Source organism: Esox lucius, chromosome 16 (assembly GCF_011004845.1).
Source record: "Esox lucius isolate fEsoLuc1 chromosome 16, fEsoLuc1.pri, whole genome shotgun sequence".
Classification (NCBI taxonomy): domain Eukaryota; kingdom Metazoa; phylum Chordata; class Actinopteri; order Esociformes; family Esocidae; genus Esox; species Esox lucius.
This window is the reverse complement of record NC_047584.1, coordinates 4,760,945-4,786,923: the sequence shown is the minus strand read 5'-3', so window position 1 is coordinate 4,786,923 and position 25,979 is coordinate 4,760,945. Positions and strand designations below refer to the sequence as shown.

Genomic DNA, 25,979 nt, shown 5'->3' with positions numbered 1-25,979 from the left:
TTGCATTTGTCCACTCCTCTTTGCATATAGAAGTTGGATAAAGTTAAAACAGAAAACACTAACATGATTTCATTACCCGAATCATAGTATCTTTTCAAGATTATGTTCTTCTCTAGTCAACATTTTTGTGGTGGTGCAGCTCTTTAAATTGACGCCAAAAACAATGTAGTGAAGCACTCCCAAATAGAAGATGGTCAGGGCCCCTAACCCATCTCCCTTACCACAATCCAAAAATAAATATTTTTGGATGGACAACATGCATGTCCTTATTAGAAGCTACAAAACATCCACATAATACACTGAATGACTTTGCTTAAACAATGTTTAACAAACTCCAGTGTTTCTGATCTGTTTCCACATCAATTTAGCTGTGCCGCGGGGCCGTTGAATAAACACCAAAAATATGGAAGATGAAATACTATCGATTCGGACATTGGGGACGAAGAAACCCCTAAAACACTGATAGCCTTGTGTTGGGAGGGAGCACCTGCCTGTCCTTGTTGTGCCTGGAAGGCCCGGAGCCTCTTCTTGAAGCGTGAGGGCAAGACAAAATCACAGCCGCGGGCCAACAGGGCCAGCTCCTTCCTCAGGTCAGGGTCCTGACGCAGCGACAGCTCCTTCATCCTCATCCTTGCGCCAGACAGGACGGGATGCTTCCACACGCACACTCAAACACACCCCCTCCAATCTCAAATGGAATGTCTTCCTATGGATTGTTCCAGAAGTAGTAGTAGTAGTAGCAGCGCTAACAGTAACAATGCCAACTACTAGAGCAGAAATCCTCAGCGATGTGTTTGGGATTGTCCTGGGAGAGCCTTTAGGAGTCAGTGGAAGGAGTGGAGGCAGTGACAGCACTCCCCTGTCCCTGGAATCATGTGTTTGTCATTTGACAGAGCGAGAGCTTTACTCAGGGCAGCAGCTGCTGTTGTTGTCTCAGCCCAGCTCTGGTCACCAGCCTAACTCACAGTACCATGGACTCTCTCAGAGATCTGCCTGCTGTCCTGTCACAGACACTATCCTGCACGCGTACACCCCAAACTGACTGGTTAGGATCAGGGAGCCCCAGCCTACCAGCAGTCACTACGAAGATAAGGATTGTGTGTGTGTGTGCGTATGGTGTGAAGCTGCCCTTTCCAGTTTGCATTCCTAAGCTTGCATCAAAGGTTATGCAAAGAAACAGACCTGCTGTTGAGGTCTGCAGATCCTGGACATCAACAACATAAATTGGAACTGAGGTAACAAACATCATATTGCCTGCTTTTCCCAATTACGTTTTGTTTCCTAAAAATATATAAATCAAATAAATGTGCATTTCTATTAACCTTTGGGAGCATTATTGTGATAAGCTATTGTAAATTATTTTAAAACATTGAAAGTTTTTAATTAATCTGCTTTTAACTTGATAAATTCACTGAATTAAAAGTTGATGTAAAACGTGACAGTAAAGACATTTTGTAAAAGAAAAAAAAATAGAAAAAAATAAATAAACCTCTTGCAGCTACTCTGGATTATAATGGTTCTCAAAAGTGATGATCCCTAGAACAGAAAAGGTTTGTGACCTTTCGGCTAGAGCATCTAACTATTGTATCAAACCATTCTTCACAGCATCTTCAAAATAAAGAATTCACTATTACTTCTTGATCTTATTTATTCTGGCTTTTAGAAAGTCTGCTCAGACTGTGAGCAGCCATATTCATTAGTGGGCCTCTGTCACATTAAAGGATATTTTTAACAAACGTCTAAATACATGTAGGCTAGCCCTACATATACAGGTGGACTTAAAGAAATGAATAGAACAAATGGAATCCATTAAAAAAATATAGATATATTTATGACAACTCAAACTTGGGAAAGAAAAGACTCATCTCCTCATTGGAGAGGCTTGTTTTTCTTTGTTTTGCCTTCCCTTCACAGGCTTGAACTGCCATCCATTCCAATCCTTATTATAGTCGACGGGCCCTAGTGGGCGGTAAGGAGGGGGGGAGTGCTGAATTCAAAGAATGATGGTCGAAACCAGTCTGGGCCTATTAAAAGCACTGACGAGTGCCGTTTGGGCAACCCAAGAAACCAGATCTGGAGAAACAAGTGTGTTATCTTTACTGCTAGTGCAAACATCCGCCTCCTGCCCTGGATTGACAGCAATTACATCAATTCCCCCGTAAACCTGCTGATCCAACAGCGTTAGGCAGCCTAGGCAGAGAAGAGGGGTGTGTTCAAGAAGAGGGATGTCATTTTTGTTAACGCCTGTTGTTCTCGCAAACAAATCTAATTAGGCTGAAAATGACTTGAGCTCTGAACTTGCGTGTGTGTTGGTGTATAAGTGAAAGCAGTGTGTGGCTGTGGTGTGTAAACATACGAGTGTGGAGCGAAAAGCACACCCAGCTTATATAGAGTATTTTTAGATGATGGGATCAGAGAGTCCACATTCTTCCACTGGTTTCAGAATAAACCCAGTTCCTGTTGTCCCTCCAATAGCATAATACTGCACACGTTCGATAAGCCATTTGTCTGAAGCCTTTTCACGCCATCTGCCTTTCATTGACCCTTTAAGCTCATCAGCTTGATGGAAACGCCAAAAGAAAACACAAGGACTAAAAGCAAAAATTATCACATGGAACTCTCAGCATATTAACTTTTTCATTCATTCAGTATTTGAGTTCGTAGGAACCACAATCCTAAATTGGGACACACGTTGGAGAAATGCAGACAGAGAGAGCTGGACAGACCGACTGGGAGAATCAGAGAGGCCTTCGCAGGAAAGGACAGCTGTCAGTGTCAGCGGTGCCACCCTCCACACATACGCAAGCAGACAGACTGGGGAAAAAACAGAGTGAAAAAAGAACAGAACTACCAAACAATGGCATCTAACATCACTTACCAATTCAACCTCGGTTTACTGTGTGCCCTGCTGTCAGTAGGCTATAGATGGAGAAGCTCTGCTGCCAAAAGATGGAGAGGGCTAAATAACTTTTCATTCACACAAATGTGGATGTGGCGCACTAAAGCGAGACAACGCCATTTACAAACAGACACTGTAATGCAGTGTCAACCCGTGACAGCACAAAATGCAGATTGGGAAAACAGCTGTTAAACAACATCAGATGTTGACATGAGTCGGCCTGGTCTAAGTGACCATTAGCATACAGTTAGGTCCGGAAATATTTGGACAGTGACACGTTATTTTGGCTGTTTACCAAAATATACCGAAGTTACAGTTAAATAATGCATATGGACTAAAAGGTGCAGTCTCTCAGCTTTAATTTGAGGGTATTCACATCCAAATTGGAGGAAGGGTTTAGGAGTTACAGCTCTTAAATATGTAGTCCCCAAATTTCCAAGGGACCAAAAGTAATTGATTAGATTAGATTCAACTTAATTGTCATTGTACAGTACAAGTACAGTACAACAAAATGCAGTCTGCATCTAACCAGAAGTGCAAATAGAGGAGGGCTGAAAATGTATACGTATTGAGTATATGTATGTTACCAGTAGAATGTGTAAATGAGCAATACTAAATGTGCAATAAGGCAAATAGTGGAGGGCAGACATTTTACAAATATTAGGTATAGTGTTTGTTAAAAATTGAATAAAACCAAAATTTCAAAATTGCATTCAATATGTGCAAACGAGGCAAATGAAGGAGTGATGTATTAAGGTAGCCTGTGCACCTGACATGCAGAGATAGCAGCAATGAGGTCCCCAGGTAGACATGCGTGAGTAACTGTAAAAAAAAAAAAAAAAAAAAGCCAGGCACAGTGGCAATTCTAAATGTGCAAAGAAGCAAATTGAATGTTTGTTCAACTGAAATGCAGGGATGGCAGCATTCAGGTTCCTGAGGCAGACACATACTTTTAACAACTGAAAACGTTCATTACCAGGCATAGCAAGGCAGTGTCAGAGTAGTACAAGGGAGTAGTGCAACAAGGTCCCAGAGAGGGGGGGGTATTGTAAGTGATCACTCAGGCTCTGCTGCACCTTTTAGACTAGGGCTGAGGTGTTGAGGGTCCAGGAGAGGTCCTTGGAGATGTGGACACCCAGGAATTTGAAATTGGACACACTCTCCACCTCAGTACCATCGATGAGGACTGGGGCGAAGTTGCAGCCTTCAGACGTCCCATAATCCACATTGAGCTCCTTGGTTTTCTTTACTTTGAAGGCCAGGTTGTTGACAACGCACCATGCCGCCAGGTGCTTGACCTCTTCCCTGTAGGCTGACTCGTCATTGTCACTAATCAGGCCTGGTGTCGTCTGGGAACTTGACAATGGTGTTGGAACTGTGTACTGTGGAACGCAGTCGTGGGTGAAGAGTACAGGAGAGGGCTCAGCACACAGCCTGGTAGAACACCAGTGTTCAGGATCAGGGTGGAGGAGGTTAACTTCTCTAACCTGACAGACTGGGGTCAGTTGGTTAGGAAGTCCAAAGCCCAGTTGCAGAGAGAGGGTCTGATCCCCAGGTCATGGAGTTTGTTGACCAGCCGTGTTGAATGCTGAGCTGAAGTCTACGAATTGCATTCTCACATAGGTGTTGGTTTGTCCATGTGGGTCAGGGCAGAGTGTAAAGCCGTGGAGATTGCATCCTCTGTAGAACTGTTCGGCCGTTAGGCAAAATGTTAGGGATCCAGTGTTGGGGGAGGCAAGACTTAAGGTGGACCAGAACTCGTTTTTCAAAGCACTTCATGATTGTAGGGGGGGAATAGAACTGGACGGAAGTCATTCAGGCTAAATGCGGTCAACTGCTTCGGCACTGGCACAATGGTTGCGGTTGTGGCATAATGGTTGCGGAAACAGGTTGGGACAACCGCCGGGGCCAGTGACATGTTAAAGATGTCGGTAAAGAACTCGATCAGCTGCCCAGTATGTGCTCCAAGCACACACTCCGGAGACGCCACTGGGACCAGCAGCCTTGTGTGCATTCACCCAGCTCAGTGCAGACAACACATCTGCAGCGGATAATCTGAGGGTGGGGGCGTCTGGAGGGGGTTCAGCTTTAATGGCGGGTTCTTTGTTGTCCTTGTCGAAGAGTGCATTGAAACTGTTTAACTCATCGGTGACGGAAACATAGCAGGCTGTGTGGGTAGGGTTCTTTGGACGGTGGGTAGGGTTCTTTGGACGGTGGGTAGGGTTCTTTGGACGGTGGGTAGGGTTCTTTGGATGGTAGTCAGTGATGGCTTGGATGCCCTGCCACATGCGTCAGGGTTCAGAGTTGTTGTAAAAGTGTTCCTCGATCCACAGTTTGTGGTATTTTGTTTTAGCCATCTTGATGCCCCTTTTTTTTTTAGATTGGCCTTGGATAAGCTGTAGTCCTCCGCATCGCCAGATGTGAAAGTGCCTTAAGCAGTTGACGGACCTCTCTGTTCATCCACGCCTTCTGGTTGAGGAAGGTCTTTATTAGTTTATGGGTGGTCACATTGTTGGAGCAGATGTTGATGTAATCCAGAACAGAGGAAGCATATGTTTCCATGTCCATATGGGAGTCAAGGATGGCTTGAGTGGCAAATAAACTCTAGTCTATATGTTCAAACTGGTGCTGTAGAAGTGAGTATGACCCTTCTGGCCAAACTTCGACTGTCCTCACTGATGGTTTCACACGTTTGATGATGGGTAAATACTTAGAATTAGTGAAAGATGGTCAGATTTCCCCAGGTGGGGGAGGGGAATGGCTTTGTAAGCCTCCGGAACGTTTGTGTACACATGGTCTAGTGCATTGTCTCCTTTGGTGGGGCAGGAGATATTTTGGTGGAATTTGGGAAAAAGAGTTGTTAGATTTGAATGAGGCAAGATAAAAGGCCTGCATCAAATCATCAGGAAATTCCAGAATTGAGCAGTGACTCCCGGTTAAGTTAGTTAGTGTTTGTACACCATGTTTTGTTTACATTAATTCACAGTCCACCACCTCTAGTATTACAATTACAATCCAATCCACTCCGAAGACATATATGCCATCCAGCTCAATTGCTGTGTCGAGATATTCTTGTCAAGCCACGCTTCCGTGAAAATCATGACGCTGCAATCCATAATATCTGTGAGATTATTTGCAATTGTATTTCATCCATTTTATTCGCCAGTGACCGTATGTTAGCGAGGAAAAGGCTAGGTAGAGAAGACCGATGGGGGGCTAGCATTAGTCTAGTCTGGATACCTCCACGCTTCCCACACCATCGTTTACAAATTTGACTCCTCCTTCAGGCACCACCAGTCGGTGCGAATGCAAATAACGTCTCACGGGGTGTCCTCACAATCTCCAGTGTGTCAAAATGTATGCTTGTTTATGTTTAGATAAACAAAAGAACATCTGTTTGTTTATCTGTAGACAGGAACTCATGTTCATTCAAAGCGCGACAGTAAGTAGCCAATGGGTTTACAGTAATTCTGTTTGGGATGTCTATAAAGGTAAGGAAACCAGAAGTTTCTTTGAGATGAGAATGAGTGAGCTCGAATTTGTTAGACCAAGTATGGAGCCTGTAACATTAGGAACAATGGACTATCAAATGCTGCAATAAATAATTTAATTACTCTCTCCCTTGACAACCGGATACACTAACATTATTTCAACCACTATATGAAATGACTGAAAGTTGTTTGATATGTTGATATGACTTTTAAATGTGAGGTCGGAGTCTCCGAACATCAAGGTTACGCACTTGATCCCTGGTTTTAAGGGCCCGAGAATCCAGCTCTTTACTAATACTTGTTCTTCTATTTTTGTTGCCAAACACAATCTCAGTTTTATCTTGGTTTAATTGTAGACAACTTTGGTTCATCCAGGTATTTATGCGCTCTATACAGTGACACAGAGAGTCTATTGAACTGTTGTCATAAGGTTCGAGAGCCATATATATTTGAGTATCATTGGCATAGCTGTGGTAGTTAATGTTGTTGTAGAGATAGAAGATTGAACAGAAGCGGACAGAGAACTGATCCCTGTGGAACTCCGCATGTCATAGCCACCCTATCAGATTCATGATTACCAATGGTGACAAAGTAACTCCGGCCATCTAGATAAGATCTGAACCAATCAAGGACTGTCCCGGAAAGTCCAACCCAATTTTCCAGCCTATCTATAAGTGTTCTATGACCTACAGTGTCAAATGCTGCACTGAGATCTAATAAAATAACAGTTCTAGTTCTATCTGAATCAGTATTCAGTCGTATATCATTTAAAACTTTAATCAGGGCTGTTTCAGTACTGTGGTGAGGTCGGAAACCTGACTGAAATGTGTCTAAGAGAACGCTTGAGGTCACAAAATTGCAGAGTTGATTGAAGACAACCTTCTCAATGATCTTGGATATAAAAGGGATATTTGATACAGGTCTATAGTTCTTCATTATAGATGCATCCAATGTTCTCTTTTTTAATAGGGGCTTAATGGCAGCTGTTTTCAGAGATGTTGGGAAAATTCCTGATTTCAGAGAGCTATTAACTATTTGCTGCAAGTCCATTGTTATGGAGTTAAAAAATAAATAAGTCTGATGGCAGTGTGTCGAGACAACATGTAGAAGCTTTAAGATGCCAAACTATTTCTTCTATGAATTTTTTTATCAATTGTACTAAATTGCGACATAATAACCAAGTTAAGTCTTGGTGGTCATAGTGACGGTACAGAGTCCTGGTTAGACTGTATAGTTCTGAGGGTCCGTCTAATACTTATACTTTTTTCAATAAAGAAATATGCAAATTCATTACATTTCACAGTGGACATGAGTTCTGATGCTATCTGCTTAATTGGGTTTGTAAACTTGTCAACATGACAAATAGAGTGCGGGTATTGTTGATATTCTTGTTGATCATTCCCGATAAATGTTGCTGTTGGGCCCTGCCATAACTCATTGTTGAAGCTACCAAGGCAATGTCTATAAATGTCAATGAATTTGAAGTTTAGTTTTCCTCAACTTATGTTCCGCTTTCCTACATTCTCTTTTCAGGGCGCTTACCATCATGGTGGTTCTCCATGGTGTTTTCTGTTTGCTCATAGTTTTCTTTACCTTTACAACATGATGCATGACACTCAATATTTTGGTATTAAAATTATCAAGGAATACATCAACTGACTCAGCACTTATTTTTGGAAAGATACCTGTGGCTTCCATAAACTGAGCATTGGTACTCTCATTAATGTACATTTTCGTAACAGAAACAGAGCTAACTGGAACATTCCAAAAAAATTCCAGTAAAGTTTTTTGGCAAGTGATTAAAAAAAGACAGAATGTGGCCTCAAGGGTTTGTGTGTGCTCTTTCACATGTTGAGTGAGATCAAAACTGTCAAGTAGTGCAAAAGGTTATTTGGCATTATTGTCCGTATTACTATCTCTGTGGATGTTAAAATCCCCTGAAATTAATAAACAAGTTATAATCAACTGATATAACAGAGTAGTTCAGCAAAATCATCAATAAAATGTGCAGAATATCATGAAGGTCTGTAAATGGTTAAAAACAACATTTTGGGGGTACCCTTCAATGTAAAATAGAGGTATTCAAAATAAATCAAATTACCTAGTGTATTTTCTTTACACTGGAATGTATCTTTGAATAGGGCTGCCACTCCTCCTCCTTTCCTACCATTGTGACACATATTCATAGAGCCAAATTTATCAGGTGCTGTCTCGTTAAGAATTGCAGCACTACAATCTTCAGTTAGTCACGTTTCAACGAGAAACATAAAATCTAGGTTGTAGGAGATTATAATGTAATTTACCAAGAATGATTTGTTGGTGAGAGATCTGATATTAAGTAAAGCCAGTTTAATAGATATAATAGGGGTTCCTGGACTGGTAGGTTGACGTGTTACAGTTAACAGATTAGACAAGTTTACTTTATAAATTGCATGGGCACGATTGCTTCCATTTCTAATAAACACAGGAATAGAGATACTGGGTCCTAGCTTGGACTCAAAACAGTCGGCATTGCTATTGTTACGATAGCAGGGACCCGAAGCACATCACCGAGTATATTCTGTGCTCGGTGGAAATAAAGGTCAAGGTTGTGAACACGCGCCGCCATCTTGGTCATTGTTGAATATTTCACTCAAAAGCGGTTTCACTGACAGGTGTGGGCTATCCCTTCATTTTTTCTTCATTAATTAAGCAGGTAAAAGGTTAGAGTTGATTCCAGGGGTGGCATTCGCATTTGGAAGCTGTTGCTGTAAACCCACAACACGCGGTCAAAGGAGCTCTCAATGCAAGTGAAACAGGCCATCCTTGGACAATGATCCGAAACATACTGCAAAAGCAACCCGTTCCAGCATGCATTTTACTGGCTGAAGACAAAACTTAAGGCACGAACAAACAACAACTGAAGTCAGCTGCAGTAAAGACCTGGCAAAGCATTTACAAAGGAGGAAACAGTGTTTGGTGATGTCCATGGGTTCCAGACTTCAAGCAGTCATTGCCTGTAAAGGATTCTCAACAAAGTAAAAAAATAAATAAAAAAGTATTCATGATTGTGTTAATTTGTCTAATTACACTTGAGCCCCTGAAATGAGCAGTTTCACACTATACTGTAAAATACTTTTACAGAAGTGATAAATTGTGTCAATATTTCCAGACCTAAATGTATATGGATGAAGCTTGTATGTATGACGGAGGGCACAGAGGTAGGATCTGTAATGAGGAAGGAGGAGAAACTCAAATTCACTGGAGGCATGTTCAGGACCTCTGGGCTTTCACCAGATAGAAAGACAGAGAGAGAAACGGACAGAACAAGTAAGAGCTTGTTTCCTGGAACTATCAGTTCTATCAGCTTCCTGGAACAATCCAATCAGCATGAAACTTACAACCTCTTGACCAAACCGCAGTAGAGAATCAATAACAAATAGAGTAGTGAAGCCTAAAACAGGAACGCAGCAACCCCCAGTCCCATCCTATCCTATCTGGTGTGTCTGATAGGACAAAAATAGGGTCCATGTCACTGCCCACATAGTAGGCTTGGAAGAGGGCCTGGAAGCGGAACAGGTTGTGAACTAGCTTGAAAGATATTGCAATCACAGAGGATCGCGGAAAAATCGATTTGGTGGACAAGCAGACCAACTGAGTCAATCTACAGCAATGACAAACCTGTCACTGATTTACTTAAGTCAACCCGTTACTTGAGCATTCAAGTTTTTTCCCCAAATCCCATTAATTTATTTTGTTATGGTAGTCTACAAGGCATTCAACACCTGAAACTAAATCTCTCACATTGTGGTGTTGCAGAGAAACACATTTAATATGTAAAATAAAAGGGTGAGGTTCCCTTTTGATCTGTTCTAATCATCCAGTAAAAGTGGTTGGGTGATTAGGTTTTAGTGACACCTTGTTGAATATAAAAAAACAAAATTGCAGCACGGACTAGCTTTTTACTTCTGAAAACCGCAGTTGCCTGCAAAGGGCTGGCCTAGAATAAAAATCTACTAAATGAAGTTCGTTAGAATATCATTTGGAACTGAACTAACCTATTGGCTACTGCCGTAATGAAACTGTTTGAACTAAACTTAAGTAGGCATCTCCTGGTGAGCTAGGCTTAGCTATTATAAAGCACTTAAATGTAGCTGAGAGATCAGGTATCCACAAATGTTATCCTTTGGCCACTTTCAGCTGAAATAATTTCATGGTTTGTGAGCCCTAAAGAGCATGGCAACAATTTTTAAATATAAAGAAGAATACCAAGAAGAACAGAAAACTTATTTTAGAGTGCTCCTTAACAAAACAAAACTTCACACCATGGACATTAACCTAGCCATTGATGGGTTGAGAGTGATTCCTTTTGGGTTGCTACTTGATGCCAAATGCTAGCTTGAGTGACTTTAAATCAGTTAAGCCTACACATGAAAAGGGTCGGAGAAAGGTCAAAGCACAAATTGTTTTGAGGACCACGGAAGAGTGACTGCAACAAGCAAATAGAGTTTATCCAAAGGTAGCCCAAACAATTTAAGAATACTGGACATATGCACATGACTAGTATTAAAGACATTCACATCAAAAATAATTTGTGCAAATTGCAGCTCCTTCAACTTCTGAGGTAACACACAACACTACTACAGATGCAAATCTGCTACAGATATCCCCCACCAATCATTGCAATGTGAACAAAAAGTCACCCAATGTATATTTTTTTGTCACATGAATGGTGAGGCATTAGGTTTAGGTTCAGTAGCCTGAGGACAGATACCCATAGACACTTACCCAAAAAACGAATGATGTTACTGTCATACACGAACTAGCTAGATTGCTTAGATGGGTCAACTCTATCACTCCCAAGAAAATAGAATGTTTGATGAAGGTATAAACATACTGCCCCAAAATAAGTGACAGTAAATCTTCAGAAATCTTCCTTTTGATCAGCTGTGCACACTCATTGGCTGCTGGACGGAGTGTCTGCAGGGGAAAAGCTGCTTGTTGACAACTCATATTAGCTAGCTAGATACTAACTCAGTACCAGTAGTTGGTGAAGCATTCAACTGTTAGTGTGCTGCACTTGTTAGCAACTGCTATTGGCTCATTTCATGAAAAGTTTGACTGACAAGCTAGTCTGCAAAACTTATGTTGGCTAGTTGTAGCCTTAGCCTTAATGTTTAAAATGTAATGTTTGCACAATACATTTCAGTGCAACGCAAGTGACTACAAGTGTTTCTACATATTATTTTAATGCAATGTAACGAGTCATGATAACTCTTGTTAATGTGAATAGGCTTTGTGTGTCAAATGGAGGTATAAGGACTCACATTTACATTGAAGAAAGTTTGCAGACTTTCTTATCAAATCCCATGCTTTGGTAAATATAGCAGTATGGTTCTGTACAGTTGGAAATTCTATTTCAACTGTTCTATTGTTTGGCAAAGGATAATCAATGAACCCAGGAATAGATGGTGAGCCATATGATACTTGATAAAAGCCCAATCAAGAACAACATTGAGTGGACCGAATGATTCCAAAGGAACTCTGTTTCCTAGTGTGAAATCACTCAGACCCTAGGTCACGTATTTTACACTGCTCAAAAATGTTAAGGGAACACAATCATCACAGTATAAGTTATTTACACCTCAGGGATATCAATCTGTCCATTTAGGAAGCATAACTGATTGTGAATTAGTGTCACCTGTTTTGGTGACAATGAAAGTGACAACAGGTGCACTGAAGAGGCAACAGCAAGACAACCAGCAAACAAGGAATGGTTTTGCAGGTGGTGCCACAGACAATTGCTCTCTCCTCATCCTTCCTGACAGATTCTTCTCTAGTTTTACATTTTGCTAGTGTCCTTGTCACTACTGGTACCATGAGGCGGAACCTGCAGCCCAATCAGGTTGCACAGACAGTCCATACATGCTTTCGCAAGAAGGTTTGCGAAGCCTCCCAGTAGTCTCAAGAGCAAGCAGGAGATACCAGGAGACGGGCCGTTACATGAGAAAAGCTGGACAGGCCATAGAAGGGCATCAACCCATTAGCAGGATTGGTATCTGCTCTTTTGTGCGAGGAGGAACAGGAGGAGCACTGCCAGAGCCCTACAAAATGACTTCCAGTGGACTACTGGTGTGCATGTTTCTTACAAAACTGTCAGGAACAGACTCCATGAAGGTGGCATGAGGGCCCAACGTCCTCTAGTGGATGTGGCCCAGCACCATGCAGCTTGATTGGCATTCGCCAGAGAACACCAGAATTGGTCAACCATTGGTTCCCCGTTCTTTTTACAGATGTCACGTGTAGAGTTCACACTCAACACGTGACAGACATGAAAGAGTCTGGAGACGCCATGGTGAAAGTTATGCTGCAACATCATCCAGCATGACTGGTTTGATGGTGGGTCAGTGATGGTCTGGGGAGGAATATCCTTGGAGTGTCGCAAAGACCTCCACGTGCTAGCCAATGGTACCCTGACTGCTGTTAGGTACTGGGATGAAATCCTCAGACCCATTGTCAGAACTTACGCTGGTGCAGTGGGCCCTGGATTCCTCCCTGGGCAGGACTGGCCCTCACGTTCCCCAGACCTGAATCCAATTGAGAACCTCTGGGACGTTATGTATCGGTGCATCGGACTCCACCAAGTAGTGCCACAGACTGTCCAGGAGCACACTGATGCCCTGATCCAGGTCTGGGAGATCCACCAGGACACCATCTGCCGTCTCATCAGGAGCAGGCCCAGATATTGTCGGGAGTGCATACAGGCACATGGGGGCCATACACACTACTGAGTCACATTATGAGTTGCTGTGATGAAATTCACACGTTGGAACAGCCTGTGATTAATATGTTTACTTTGATTTTCGGTGTGTGCTTGAATCCAGCCCTCAATCGGTTGGTGATTCTGGTTTCCATTCACCGTTGTTACGGCATTTTGTTCTCAACGAATTACACAACGCACAGTAAAGATTTTGATCTTCAATATATTTCGTACATCAAGATGTGTAATTTAAGTGCTCCCTTAATTTTTTTGGAGCAGTGTATACTGCCTTCTCAAAGATTGCTTAAAAATATATGAATTCCCGCAGATCCGAAAAATTACCAACTGCCACTTACTCTGACGTTCAACAGAATCTGGATGAAGTTTTTCTACAGCCACTACCCTGGCCTGAACACCCATGCTCAGTAATGAGGAGTTAATGCAAGGACTAGGGAAACCAAGGCTATCCAAATATCGGTGTCTTATATCAGAGTTGGACCAGCTGTTTTGAGCAGCATCAGTATGACGTTAATTAAATTTTTTACTAATCCTTTCAAGAATGCATTTGTATTCTGGAATTCCCGTGGCTTTCTTAAAATAGAATTTTTTTCTGTGCCCAATAGCTATTCCTTTAATATGAAGTGACATAATGCAGGCTGTTGGGCACATGCCTCTGACGTCAAGCCACAAAATAAAAAAGGACTGTGCAGTTGCTCATTGGAGGGAATGGCACTGAGGATCAACAAAGAGTTGAGAGAAATTATAATAGACGTGGAAATCACGTAGGCATATAGGGAAAAAAGACAGCATGTGACAAAAGATGTACAGTACAAATCTCCCTCCCTCTCCCTCTAAACAATTCCTCGTTGAATACCACATTCAAGTAACTAGGCACTAATACAGATACTTTTTCACAGCACTATGTGAAAAAGTCCCGGCCCTCTGTCTGACTCTTTGCATATTTTTGCTACTGAATGTTTTTATATCTTCAACCAACACCTAATGTTAGATGAACGCAAACCATTCATCTTTAAAATGTATGCAACAAACAATGCTGCCATGTCAATGATGCCACTGAATCGTAAAAGAGCTTGTTCTTCAACCATTCTGAGGAAGACGTGTGTTTTGGATCATTGTCTTGCTTCATGACCAAGCAGCACTTCAACTTCAGATTACAGATTGATGGCCTGACCTTGTCCTATAAATTTCTAGGATCCATTGCAGACTTCATGATTACTTCAATGATGGCAGGACAACCACTCCTGGGAAGATTAGCTACTATCCCAAACTTCCTCTATTTTGTCATTATGGCTTTCACTGTTTGGTAAAGTAACAGAGCCTTAAAATAACTACAACTGTTTTCCCGGGGGCATTCAGGAATTGCAGTTTGATTGAGGTATGACATTTTCTGAAACTGCGTGCTGAAAACCTCAATCTAATATCACTGACCACAGTAAATCAGATATATATTGGGCTGAGCTGGCCCAAATCAGGCAAATTTACCAACTTTTTCAAACACTTGACCCTAATAATTCCTTTCATTGGGTTAATTAGAGAGGCAATATTTTCACAGCCAAAGATTGCATGTCAATCAATCAATCAAATGTATTTATAAAGCCCTTTTTACAACAGCAGTTGTCACAAAGTGCTTTACAGAGACACCTGGCCTTAAACCTCAAGGAGCAAATAACTGTAGTGTTGAATTTCAGTGGCTAGGAAAAACTCCCAAAGGCCGAATTTTAGGAAGAAACCTGGAGAGGACCACGGCTCAGAGGGGTGACCAGTCCTCTTCTGGCTGTGCCGGGTGAGATATTAAGAGACCAATTGGAATAATTAATACATTTCTCTGGGCTAAATCCAGAGTCTATTTAATTTTAGACTAGGCCAAAAGTATGACCAGATGGAAAAGGACAGGGACAGCAACGGGCACCCCAAACCAGGTACTCCGCAGGTGTGGACCAGGACCTCATGTACTCCTAAAGTTTAAAACTGGAGGAGACTGGGAAAAGTCAGAAAGTGCATTCCTCATATCAACAACGATTTGTAGTGGAGAAGGAGAACTTAGTGGGGAAGGAGAACTGACCCAATCCCCCAGCACAATAGTATAGCAGCGTAAGACCTTGGAACTGAGATGGGTGGGGTCCGGCGACACTGCGGCCCTACCCGAGGGAGGCCCCGGACTGGGCCCAACAGGTAGGAAATCAATCCACCCATATTGCCAGGCATCAACCAAAAGGACACCCACCAACAGCAACCACCATGAATGAGGGGCAAGTATTGCTAGCAGAGTACAGCCCAATTGCACAAGTCCGCAACAGAGAGACAACAACAAGCCAGTGACTCTTCCCCCGATTTGATTAATGGACACATTTTCATACATTTTTTTTTACTAGACCCCTGTGGGACTCAATCCCCATTGCAAATCCCATGCTCTACCAGCTGAGCAACACTGCAACAAAGAAGATCCTGTTTTATCTCAACCAGTGGATAGGTTTTGGATAAAACAGGAGTAAATCAGAAAGACAGAAAATTGGTTTTCACGGTCCAGAATTCAAGACAGAGTGGCCTACATTGGTCAAGAGGTGTAATCTGCTGATCTATCTTTCTATATCCTCTTTCCGACTCAAGGGAAAGATTCTCTGCTTTTAATTAATCAGATTTTCATTGAGGGGAAATGTATACATATTAGTTTTACTCTTTAGAAATACCAACCCTTTAATAGACGAACACCGTATTTCAAATACAAATGTATTGATAGGTTCTTCTCATACAGTGGCTCTTAAAAGTAATCACCACTCTTGGAATTTTCCAAAATGTTGACAATTGTTTAAATACCTTTAATCAGGAGTTCCCATTCCAATTAATCAAATGAAAGAAGCCTGTAATGTCAGTGAAAATAAGATCTGCTAGTTTTTCTAAATCAGAAAATCGCTTATTGCATAAGTATTCATGCCTTTTAGTCAATATTTAATAGATGCATCTATGGCAGAAATTACAACCAAGTGTCTATTTTGATAAGCTTCTACCAGCTTTGAATATCTGGGCAGAGCAATGTTTGCCCATTCTACATCTAGTTGGATGGGATCTTTGGCAATTAGCATTTTTTTTACTCCTTCCACATATTCTCAACTGGACTGAGACCCGGTGTTTAAATGAGCCATGTTTACTTTATTGTTGTTATAAACCACTCCAGTATGTACTATGCTACATCCACTTTGGTCTGTACGTTCACAAGATTTCCTGGCCTTGACACAGTGGACCATAAACAAAAACACTGTGCTGCCACCACCACCATGATTCACAATAAGGATGTTTTAAGGATGATATGCAGTGTTAGGCTTGGGCCAAAACACAATGCGGAGTGTTGAGGCAAAAAGCTAAAATAATCTTCCACTCAGCCTCAGCTACTTCCACATGTAACTGTATTCACAATTTATGTGAGTGTTTTTCAAAAATTTTAAATAGTTGTCCATGAAGGCCACTATTGTGAAGCATACAGGCTATTGTTGAAGTATGCAGTGTCTCGCACCTCAGCCGACAGCCGTGGAAAACTAACTCCTTTACAATTGGCATAGGTAGATTCCCTGACTAGAGTCTATCATACACAAATACTCTTCTTTTTTTAAGGATGATAGTTCTAGACAACTTATCAATTGTGCCATATTCTCTGCATTTCTTAATAATGGACATTACTTTCCTCCAGGGATATTCAATGTCTTGGAAATGTACTTCAATTCTATCACAGATTGGTGAGGATTTGCTTGTATGATGTAGTTTATGATGGAGAGTATGTACTAACCGAACGAACTGTCAGACCGCCCAGAAACAAGTGTATTTAAACTGAAATCAAGTAAAACACCTAATTAAATCCATTCTGATTTAATTTTGTAACAATAAAATGTGGAAAGGTCCAAGGTGAGTGAATACTTTGACAGGCACTGTAAAGTCAGGTCTAGTCTTAATTTAGGCATTTGATTGCCTGTGGAAGAAGCCAACATAAGGACAGAAGAAGCATCAACAAATTTTAAGGAAGACATTGAGGTTGAAAGGTCAGGGGAACATCTAACCTGTGCTCTGGAAATTACTTACCAGGCTACCAGAGTAATTAGCAATAGAAGACTCAAACTTCAAACTTGCTGTGGAGTACTTGAGACAAGGCAAGGGCATAACCATGAATTTGGAGAAGATTAAATCAGAGAGGAAGAAAATAGGACAATTTTGTTTAATTAAAACCATGCCAGAGGTAGGATAGGAAAAAGTGTGGCATGCGTTCTCCGCTGTCTATTCTTGAGGCTTTTCTATACCATGATAAGTATCCTAAGATCATCTACCACTGTTGTCTTCCATGGACGACCAGGTCTTTTTGTGGTGCAGAGCATACCACCAATTCTCAGAACGTACCAAAGTGTTGATTTGGCCACTCATGTTCCAGCTATCTCTCCGAGGGATTTTGTTTTTGCAGCCTAAAGATGACCTGTTAACTTGTATTGAGAGCTTCTTTGACCTCATGTTGTGGGTTCACAACAACAGCTTCCAAATGTGAATGCTACACATGGAATCAACTCCAGACATTTTACCTGCTTAATTGATGAAGAAATAACAGGAATAGCCCACACCCGTCCATGCAAGAGCTGGAGTCAATTGTCCAAATACATTTAGTCCCTTGAAAAAGAAGGGGCTATATAGTATCGCACAAAAGTGAGTACACCCCTCATATTTTTGTATATATTTGATTATATTTTTTCATGTGACAACACTGAAGAAATGACACTTTGCTACAATGTAAAGTAGTGAATGTACAGCTTGTATAACAGCAGTTGAGACATTAATGGACGTGTGTTGCGTTATTTTGAGGGGACAGCAAATGTACACTGTAATACAAGCTGTACACTCACTACTTTACATTGTAGCAAAGTGTAATTTTTTGTCACATGAAAAGAGGTTACAAAAATGTGGGGGGTACTCACTTTTGTGATATACTGTATATTAAAGAACGGTAATTCCGAAACCCTTGATTCAATTTGGATGTGAATACCCTCAAATAAAGCCAAGTTTTGTTATTTTGTCTGGCAAACAGACAAAATAACAAAACTAGACATGCCAGTGTCCAATTATTTCCGGACCTAACTGTAGGTGTTGCCAAAGCACAGTGCTTCAATTCAATCAAACATACATCCACCCACTGTGTTGACAGTGAGCTGAACATTACAGTGAGCAATTCCATGAAGAGTGTGACACAAAAAATGCATGTTAGAAAAAATCAGCGGGTGGCATGTAGCGTAGCGATTAGACAGTATGACCAGTAACCGAAAGGATGCCAGATCGAATCGTTGAGCTGGCAGGATGAACATTCTGATGTTTTGTCCCTGGGCAACGATAATAGCTAACAAGGTCCTTGCCATGAATCAAAATGTGTTCTAAGTGAACATACCTGGTGAAGCACAATATGAAATGTTTAGTAGTATAATTTATATTTGTGACTGTCTTTCAAGTGTTTTTCATCAACATTTCTGTAGTTAAGCAGTTTTTATCCAGTGCTGTATACAAATCAATAAAATTAAGTCTTAATGTTACTCATTGTGGAATAGCTAGCTTTGGTTTAACTCTAGATGTACACAATAAAATTACAGACAGACCAGGGATTGGCGAGTTGTGGTTAGGCCTGTACCAACCCAACCCAGACCGCCTGCAGAGCCTATGGGGAGATATTAGCATGTCTGGGATAGCTTGGTTTCAGCTGCTCCTATGACCCATGCCAGACCAATTAATGGATGAGCAAGAACATACTGTCACTGAACATTACTGTAGACAGGGAGACTCCACACAGGACATTGTGACAGAGGCTACGAGAGAGAAGAATGCAACTGAAATAGGTACAGAGAATTAAAAAGTATGGTCTCATCGGGTAAGGCTGTTTGAGAGCACTCGGCAACCTCTTGTGGCAAGACTGTGGAGCCCAAGAAGCATTGATTTGGAAATGTCAGTTTTAATGCCAATTTTTTTATGACATGACGCTAAGAGCAATTATTCCTGACAGCTAGTCTTTTGAAACAAGTTGGACAAACTGGTGGGTGCTGTGATGTGGATTACACAATTGAGATCTATCAAACAAGCAAAGCGTGTGAGGTCATGGGGGTTATGGTAGGGGTCTGAAAGTGGAAGCATAGACTATCCAGTTAAAATACAGATTTCCATCCTGGATATTCAGTGCAGTAAAGGAGCCATGTCAGTTGATGGAAAGTCTGTGTAGAAACAAGTTGATTAAAATGTCAAATTATGGGATTTCTGATCGCTGTCCAAGGTTCTGAATCCGCGAGGCAAAATATATCTTTTTGTTCCCCTTAACAAATCTTCATGTGGCCAAGTCAATCAACGGGCGAAGGTGGCAATGGATAATATTTGTATGATGAAGCAAATAACTAACTGTCAACAGTGAAAGGTTAAATTACAACCTACAGTTAGGTCTGGAAATAACTGGACACACAAGTTCTGTTATTTTGGCAGTTTAGCTAAATATATTCAAGTTAATTGAATAATGAATATGGGCTTAAAGTGTAGACTGTTTGCTTTAATTTCAGGGTATTCACATCCAAATTGGAGGAAGGGTTCAGCTTTTGAATATGTAGCCCCATCTTTTTCAGGTGTGGGCTATTCCTTCTTTATTTCTTCATCAACTAAGCAGGTAAAAGGTCTGGAGCTGATTCCAGGTGTGGCATTCGCATTTGGAAGCTGTTGCTGTGAACCCAAAACATGCGGACAAAGGAGCGGTAACTGCAAGTGAAACAGGCCTTCCTTAGACTGCAAAAAAAATCCATCAGAGAGATAGCAGGAACACTAGGAGTGGACAAATCAACAGTTTACTAGATTCTGAGAAAAAAATTATGCACTGGTGAGCTCCGCAACACAAAAAGGCCTGGACGTCCACAGAAGACAACAGTGGTGGATGATCATAGGACCATTCCATGGTAAAGAAAAACCCCTCCATAACATCCAGCCAAGTGAAGAACACCGTCCAGGAGGAAGGCATATCATTATCCAAGTCAACCATAAAGAGAAGACTTCACAAGAGCGAATACAGAGGGTTCACCACAAGGTGCAAACCATTCATAAGCCTCAAGAATAGAAAGGCCAAAGAAACATCTAAAAAAGCCATCCCAGCTCTGGAACAGCATTCTTTGGACAGATTAAAGTAGGATCAACCTGTACCAGAATAACAGGAAGAAAAAAGTATGGAGAAGGCTTGGAATGACTCACGATCCGAAACATACCACATCATCTGTAAAGCACGGTGGAGGCAGTGTGATGGCATGGCCATGCATGGCTTCCAATGGCTCTGGGTCACTAGCGTTTATTTATGATGTGGCAGAACAAGCCGGATGAATTCTGAAGTGCATAGGGATATACTGTTTGCTCAGATTCAGCCAAATTCAATAATTGGACGGCAATCAATTTGTAATTGGACAAATTGATTGTATTAATTTGTCCAATTACATTTGAGCCCCTGAAATAAGGTGACCCTGTATGAAAATGGTGGCAATTCCTAAACGTTTCATACAATATTTTGTTCGATCCCTTGAATTAAATCTGAAAGTGTGATCTTCAATTACATTTCAAATCCATTGTGGTGGCTACAGAGCCAAAATTATGAAAATTGTGGCAGTGTCCAAATATTTCTGCACCTAACTGTAATTATTAATGCATGAACAACCTTAAACTGACAGAACAAAAACCCTCACCCGGAAAAAGAGTTGATAACAGCACAACTTCAATCACAAATTCAGCCATGTAACACGATCTGGCCAGCAAGGGGTCAAGCATCAACACACCTAATGAATTCATCAAAACCTAGTTCTTTTCCACCTTGGCTGACTACAGTGCCAGTGAAAATGGTTTTAATGTCTAAAACATTCAGACACACCCTGAAAGCTTGTGTTAATGCAGGCAGTATGATCAACTATTACTTTGCTGAAATCCAGCCCTAGATAGAATTAAGTGAGTAGATGGCATGGGCCTACATTCGTAAAGGCTCATGGTATTTAACTGCAGGGGGGTAAACACTAACAGGGTCGAGGGTGCAGTTTGTGATGGCCCCTTTTGCATTTGTATTCTATAATTGAAAGGAAAGTGGGGATAGACAGAAGACAGTGGTTTAGAGTGAAACAGTACCTGGCAAGAAACTCGTTTGGGGGTGTGAGGCCTTTGTGTAGTTACAGGAGCTGTGTTTAGTAAAACCAGCCAGCCCACAGAAAGAAAGAAAGCATTGTGGGTTTTGCAGTTAAACCACTACCATTTTGTTACCAATCTTACTATAACAAAACCATATAATTCTATAAAATATAATAGTCTTAACGAGCAGTTGCCTTACCTTTTTGATGCTCACAGACCTCCGTAGCGCTCTCCCATTGGGTCCTACCACTCTGGCGTTGGTACTGCTCCCAGAGGGCAGTGTGTGTACAGAGGGTGGGCTGGAGGGCGTTCCGAGAGGAGCGGACGGCCTGTCAGACAGACTCCTCTTGGACGCCACATTGTTGTTCTCGTTGAAGGTCATCGACCTTACGTCCTTGGTGTTGCTGAGCCCCGGGTCAAGGCTCTGGCCACTCTTGATGAGGCCCAGGTAGTCCTTCAGTATCGTCTGGGTCTTTGGCTCACTCAACCAATTAAGGAAGAGCTCGTCCACTTTCATTTTAAGCACCGGTTGCAGGACTTGTGGTGATGGCATGTTGTATACCCTCATCTACTAGCTACTTTGACGACAACCGCCCCTGTGGAACGGGAACATTGAAGGCTGGTCAGCTTTACCTAGATACAAGTTATATTTATCGATATACACTCACCTAAAGGATTATTAGGAACACCTGGTCAATTTCTCATTAATGCAATTATCTAATCAACTAATCACATGGCAGTTGCTTCAATGCATTTAGGGGTGTGGTCCTGGTCAAGACAATCTCCTGAACTCCAAACTGAATGTCAGAATGGGAAAGAAAGGTGATTTAAGCAATTTTGAGCGTGGCATGGTTGTTGGTGCCAGACGGGCCGGTCTGAGTATTTCGCAATCTGCTCAGTTACTGGGATTTTCACGCACAACCATTTCTAGGGTTTACAAGGAATGGTGTGAAAAGGGAAAAATATCCAGTATGCGGCAGATCTGAGGGCGAAAATGCCTTGTTGATGCTAGAGGTCGGAAGAGAATGGGCCGACTGATTCAAGCTGATAGAACAACTTTGACTGAAATAAACACTCGTTACAACCAAGGTATGCAGCAAATAATTTTTGAAGCCACAACACACACAACCTTGAGCCGGATGGGCTACAACAGCAGAAGACCCCACCGGGTACCACTCATCTCCACTACAATTTGCACAAGCTCACCAAAATTGGACAGTTGAAGACTGGAAGAATGGTGCCTGGTCTGATGAGTCTCGATTTCGGTTGAGACATTCAGATGGTAGAGTCAGAATTTGGCGTAAACAGAATGAGAACATGGACCCATCATGCCTTGTTACCACTGTGCAGGCTGCTGGTGGTGGTGTAATGGTGTGGGGGATGTTTTCTTGGCACACTTTAGGCCCCTTAGTGCCAATTGGGCATCGTTTAAATGCCACGGCCTACCTCAGCATTGTTTCTGACCATGTCCATCCCTTTATGACCACCATGTACCTATCCTCTGATGGCTACTTCCAGCAGGATAATGCACCATGTCACAAAGCTCGAATCATTTCAAATTGGTTTCTTGAACATGACAATGAGTTCACTGTACTGAAATGGTCCCCACAGTCACCAGATCTCAACCCAAAAGAGAACGGGAGCTTCGTGCCCTGGACGTGCATCCCACAAATCTCCATCAACTGCAAAATGCTATCCTATCGATATGGGCCAACATTTCTAAAGAATGCTTTCAGCACCTTGTTGAATCAATGCCATGTGGAATTAAGGCAGTTCTGAAGGTGAAAAGAGGTCAAACACAGTATTAGTATGGTGTTCCTAATAATCCTTTAGGTGAGTGTAAGTAGCAGAATTAATAGCATAAATAATTCTTCTTAAAGATGCAGTCTGGGTCTTTTGCAGAAAAAAAACTCATATTTTAGGCTGGATTTGCAATATCTTGTAGATACTGATGTCTTGTATTTAGTAGAATCCATATCATACCCTAGGAAGCCATGAAATTCAGAGTTTGAGAGTTTTTATGATGACATTTGCAGAAATTGGCACATACCTGACATATTACACACTTTTCTGGGACCCTATATGGCTGAAAAGCACTACTTTTACAAGTGGACAAAAATCACAGACTGCATGTTTAACTTCACCACAGATGGAATTGCTGGCCAACACAGTACCATAGCAAGCATTTTAATGTAAGCTAAAATACCATGTGTTACCTTCCCCAGTACATAAGCTCAATGTAACATATTACAATATTATATTTGACAGTGTGTGTGTATATATATATATATATATATATATATATATATATATATATATATATATATATATATATATATATATATATATGGTTGTACCTGCACAACATTCCTGTATTTTTCCTTAATACCTTGTTTTGTACCTTCTTGATACAGAAAGGGGAAATATCTTTTTAGCACCTATTTAAGGGTCATTATGAAACAATTGTTATTTACATCAATAACCTAGAAGGAATTTAGCATGGGAGGAGGAGCAATTACGGGTAACAGTCTTGCTCTGGGACCTAACGATATAGCTCTCTCTACCTTGGCAGTAAGATGGCAGTAAGATTAGAACCATGGACTTTTCAGGCAGTCAAATTCCCTAACCACCAGGCCATCTTGCCTACCCAAAAAGCAAGCTGCTCCACTAAAGTATGTAGCTAATCATCTCACATTTCCAATGGAGCACCAAAACAAAACAGGTTGAAGGCACAATGACGGTATGCTTTTACCATTACTCCTTAAAAATGGTTGTCTGATCTGCACCTGCTAAACACCTTATCCATTACCCACGAGGTGAACCTTACTGATCTCTTGCTTACGATATTGTCCATAATGTTTTGAATGTATTTATGTGTAAAGGAGTCTTGTCTGGCACATTTTTTGTGCATACAAAAACATAAACACATCATTAAAGCGGTTCCTGGTAACTGTACGGTTACATACCGATCGTAAAGTACAGTTAGTTAGCAATGAGTTATGATTGCCAACGAACATCAATTTAGCTAGTTAACTATGGCTAATATTAAAATACAATAATAAACTTAACTACAAAACTAGTTAGTAGCTAGCAAATGGTAGCTAGAAAGTTAGCCAACTGGTTTGTTAGTTAACTAACTACTACAATAATACAGTGAGACAGTGTATTATTGCCTGGCACTGTAGCTAGCTACCTTAGCGCGATGGTTACGTCGTTAGCCCCAACAAATCATTATAATAAATCATGCAGTTAGCTAATAATGTTTCTATGTGAACCCATGTCCTGTTACCGAAAACGAACAATATGAATAGCCAGTTACTTAAATTGGCTAGTTATTTAAAAACAATTAACTAACGACATTATCGTTAGCTAGCTAGCAAACGTTGCTTGCCAATTGTCTTGTGTCCGGACCAAAACAACAAGCAGTGCCCTAGCATAGTTATCTATCGTTAGCTAACTAGCTTAACTGAAGCAATTGCAATGAATGCAAATATAAATAACTCCGATTAAAGGCGTTCAGATGAAAAGTATGTATCTAGCTACCAAGTCGCTTGTATGTACATATACGTGATTCGTTCTTGCACATTTACCTGAATGTAGATAGGTATTCAGGTCACAAATGGCAGGGAAGCGTTCATTTCACCGGGGTTCACTTTGAATTCCAGATCTCGTTCCCTAGGTAACAGGAAAAAGCAAACAACGCGGGACTAATAACTAAAAACATATTTAGACCCGTTCAATTCTCGTGAACATCATTTCATTTTAACAACATAAACGTAATACGTAAAGACAATTTTAGATTAACAGTAGTAACGATATGGTCCCAGAAACACAAGCGCGAACAGCGCTTTGCAGAGACCACTAATCGGGAAGGAGAATGGGCTACTTGCACTCAGGGTGGTGACGTACATTCCTTTTAAAATAATACTGCTCGCCTGTTCCGGCGCAAGTTTTGCTAGCTAAATAAACATGAGTATGTATAGTATGCGATTAGAGATTCAGCATTTGTCTGGATCATGACTTCTGTGCTGTCCCCAAACCAGCTTCACTGTCATTTGTCATTTCATGAAAATGAGTACCATTGTTTATGTATGTCGATGCATATATCTTAAAGGTGCCTGCACATGAGAAAAATCGTGTTACACCTATGTGGGGTTTGCGTTGATTACCATAGTAACAACAATGCTTTGGCGTAGTTAGATTTTATGTCGTCTAGAAGTTCGTCTACAAATGTTGTATGTTTTTGTAAATTGAATAAAAATCTGTGTTCATTTCAAATGGGTAATGTTATTGTTTAGGTAAGCAGATTATTTGCAATTCTCATCTGTGCAATAGTATTATTTTTATAATTATTAGGCTATATTGTTATAATATAAAAACAAAATTACACATGACGATTGACATTCAATTAACTATTTCACTAGTTGTGCACGTGCGAAACTAGCCAGTAAAACTAGTATAAACTGCGGTATAATAAACCCACTCTCCTCCTTTTGCGTCCATAATATTTAGGCTAACACCCACCTGATAAGCAACACAACTGCACCAACGTTCCTTCACGCTGCATTTTTTTGTTCATGTCCCATGTAGGTATGCAGTGTGCAAAATTGTATAATTATGTATAATATATGTATCCTCTTTTTCCTCTCTTATAGCCTATCGGTTTTGTCAATGAATGAGAATT

The 25,979-nt window shown here is 41.1% G+C and overlaps 1 protein-coding gene across 5 annotated transcripts in view; it reads right to left on the bottom strand.

Moving 5' to 3' along the window:
• The window catches only part of ppp2r3b (protein phosphatase 2, regulatory subunit B'', beta), a 43,019-nt gene extending 17,850 nt beyond the window's left edge, over positions 1-25,169 (bottom strand). For 3 of the 5 annotated variants that reach the window (XR_002198014.3, XM_010901383.5, XM_010901384.5), the window contains exons 1-2: positions 24,886-25,169; positions 21,495-21,891 (exon numbers count right to left, since the gene is read on the bottom strand). Coding sequence is in view for 4 of the 5 variants with exons in the window: in XM_010901383.5 (XP_010899685.1) it covers positions 21,495-21,863 (369 nt within the window). In the remaining variant the exon portion in view is untranslated. Of the gene's footprint in view, positions 1-491; positions 1,049-21,494; positions 21,892-24,885 lie in introns of those variants that run through there. The other 2 variants (XM_010901382.5, XM_010901386.5) reach the window with 2 other exon arrangements.
• Positions 25,170-25,979: the final 810 nt, after the last annotated feature.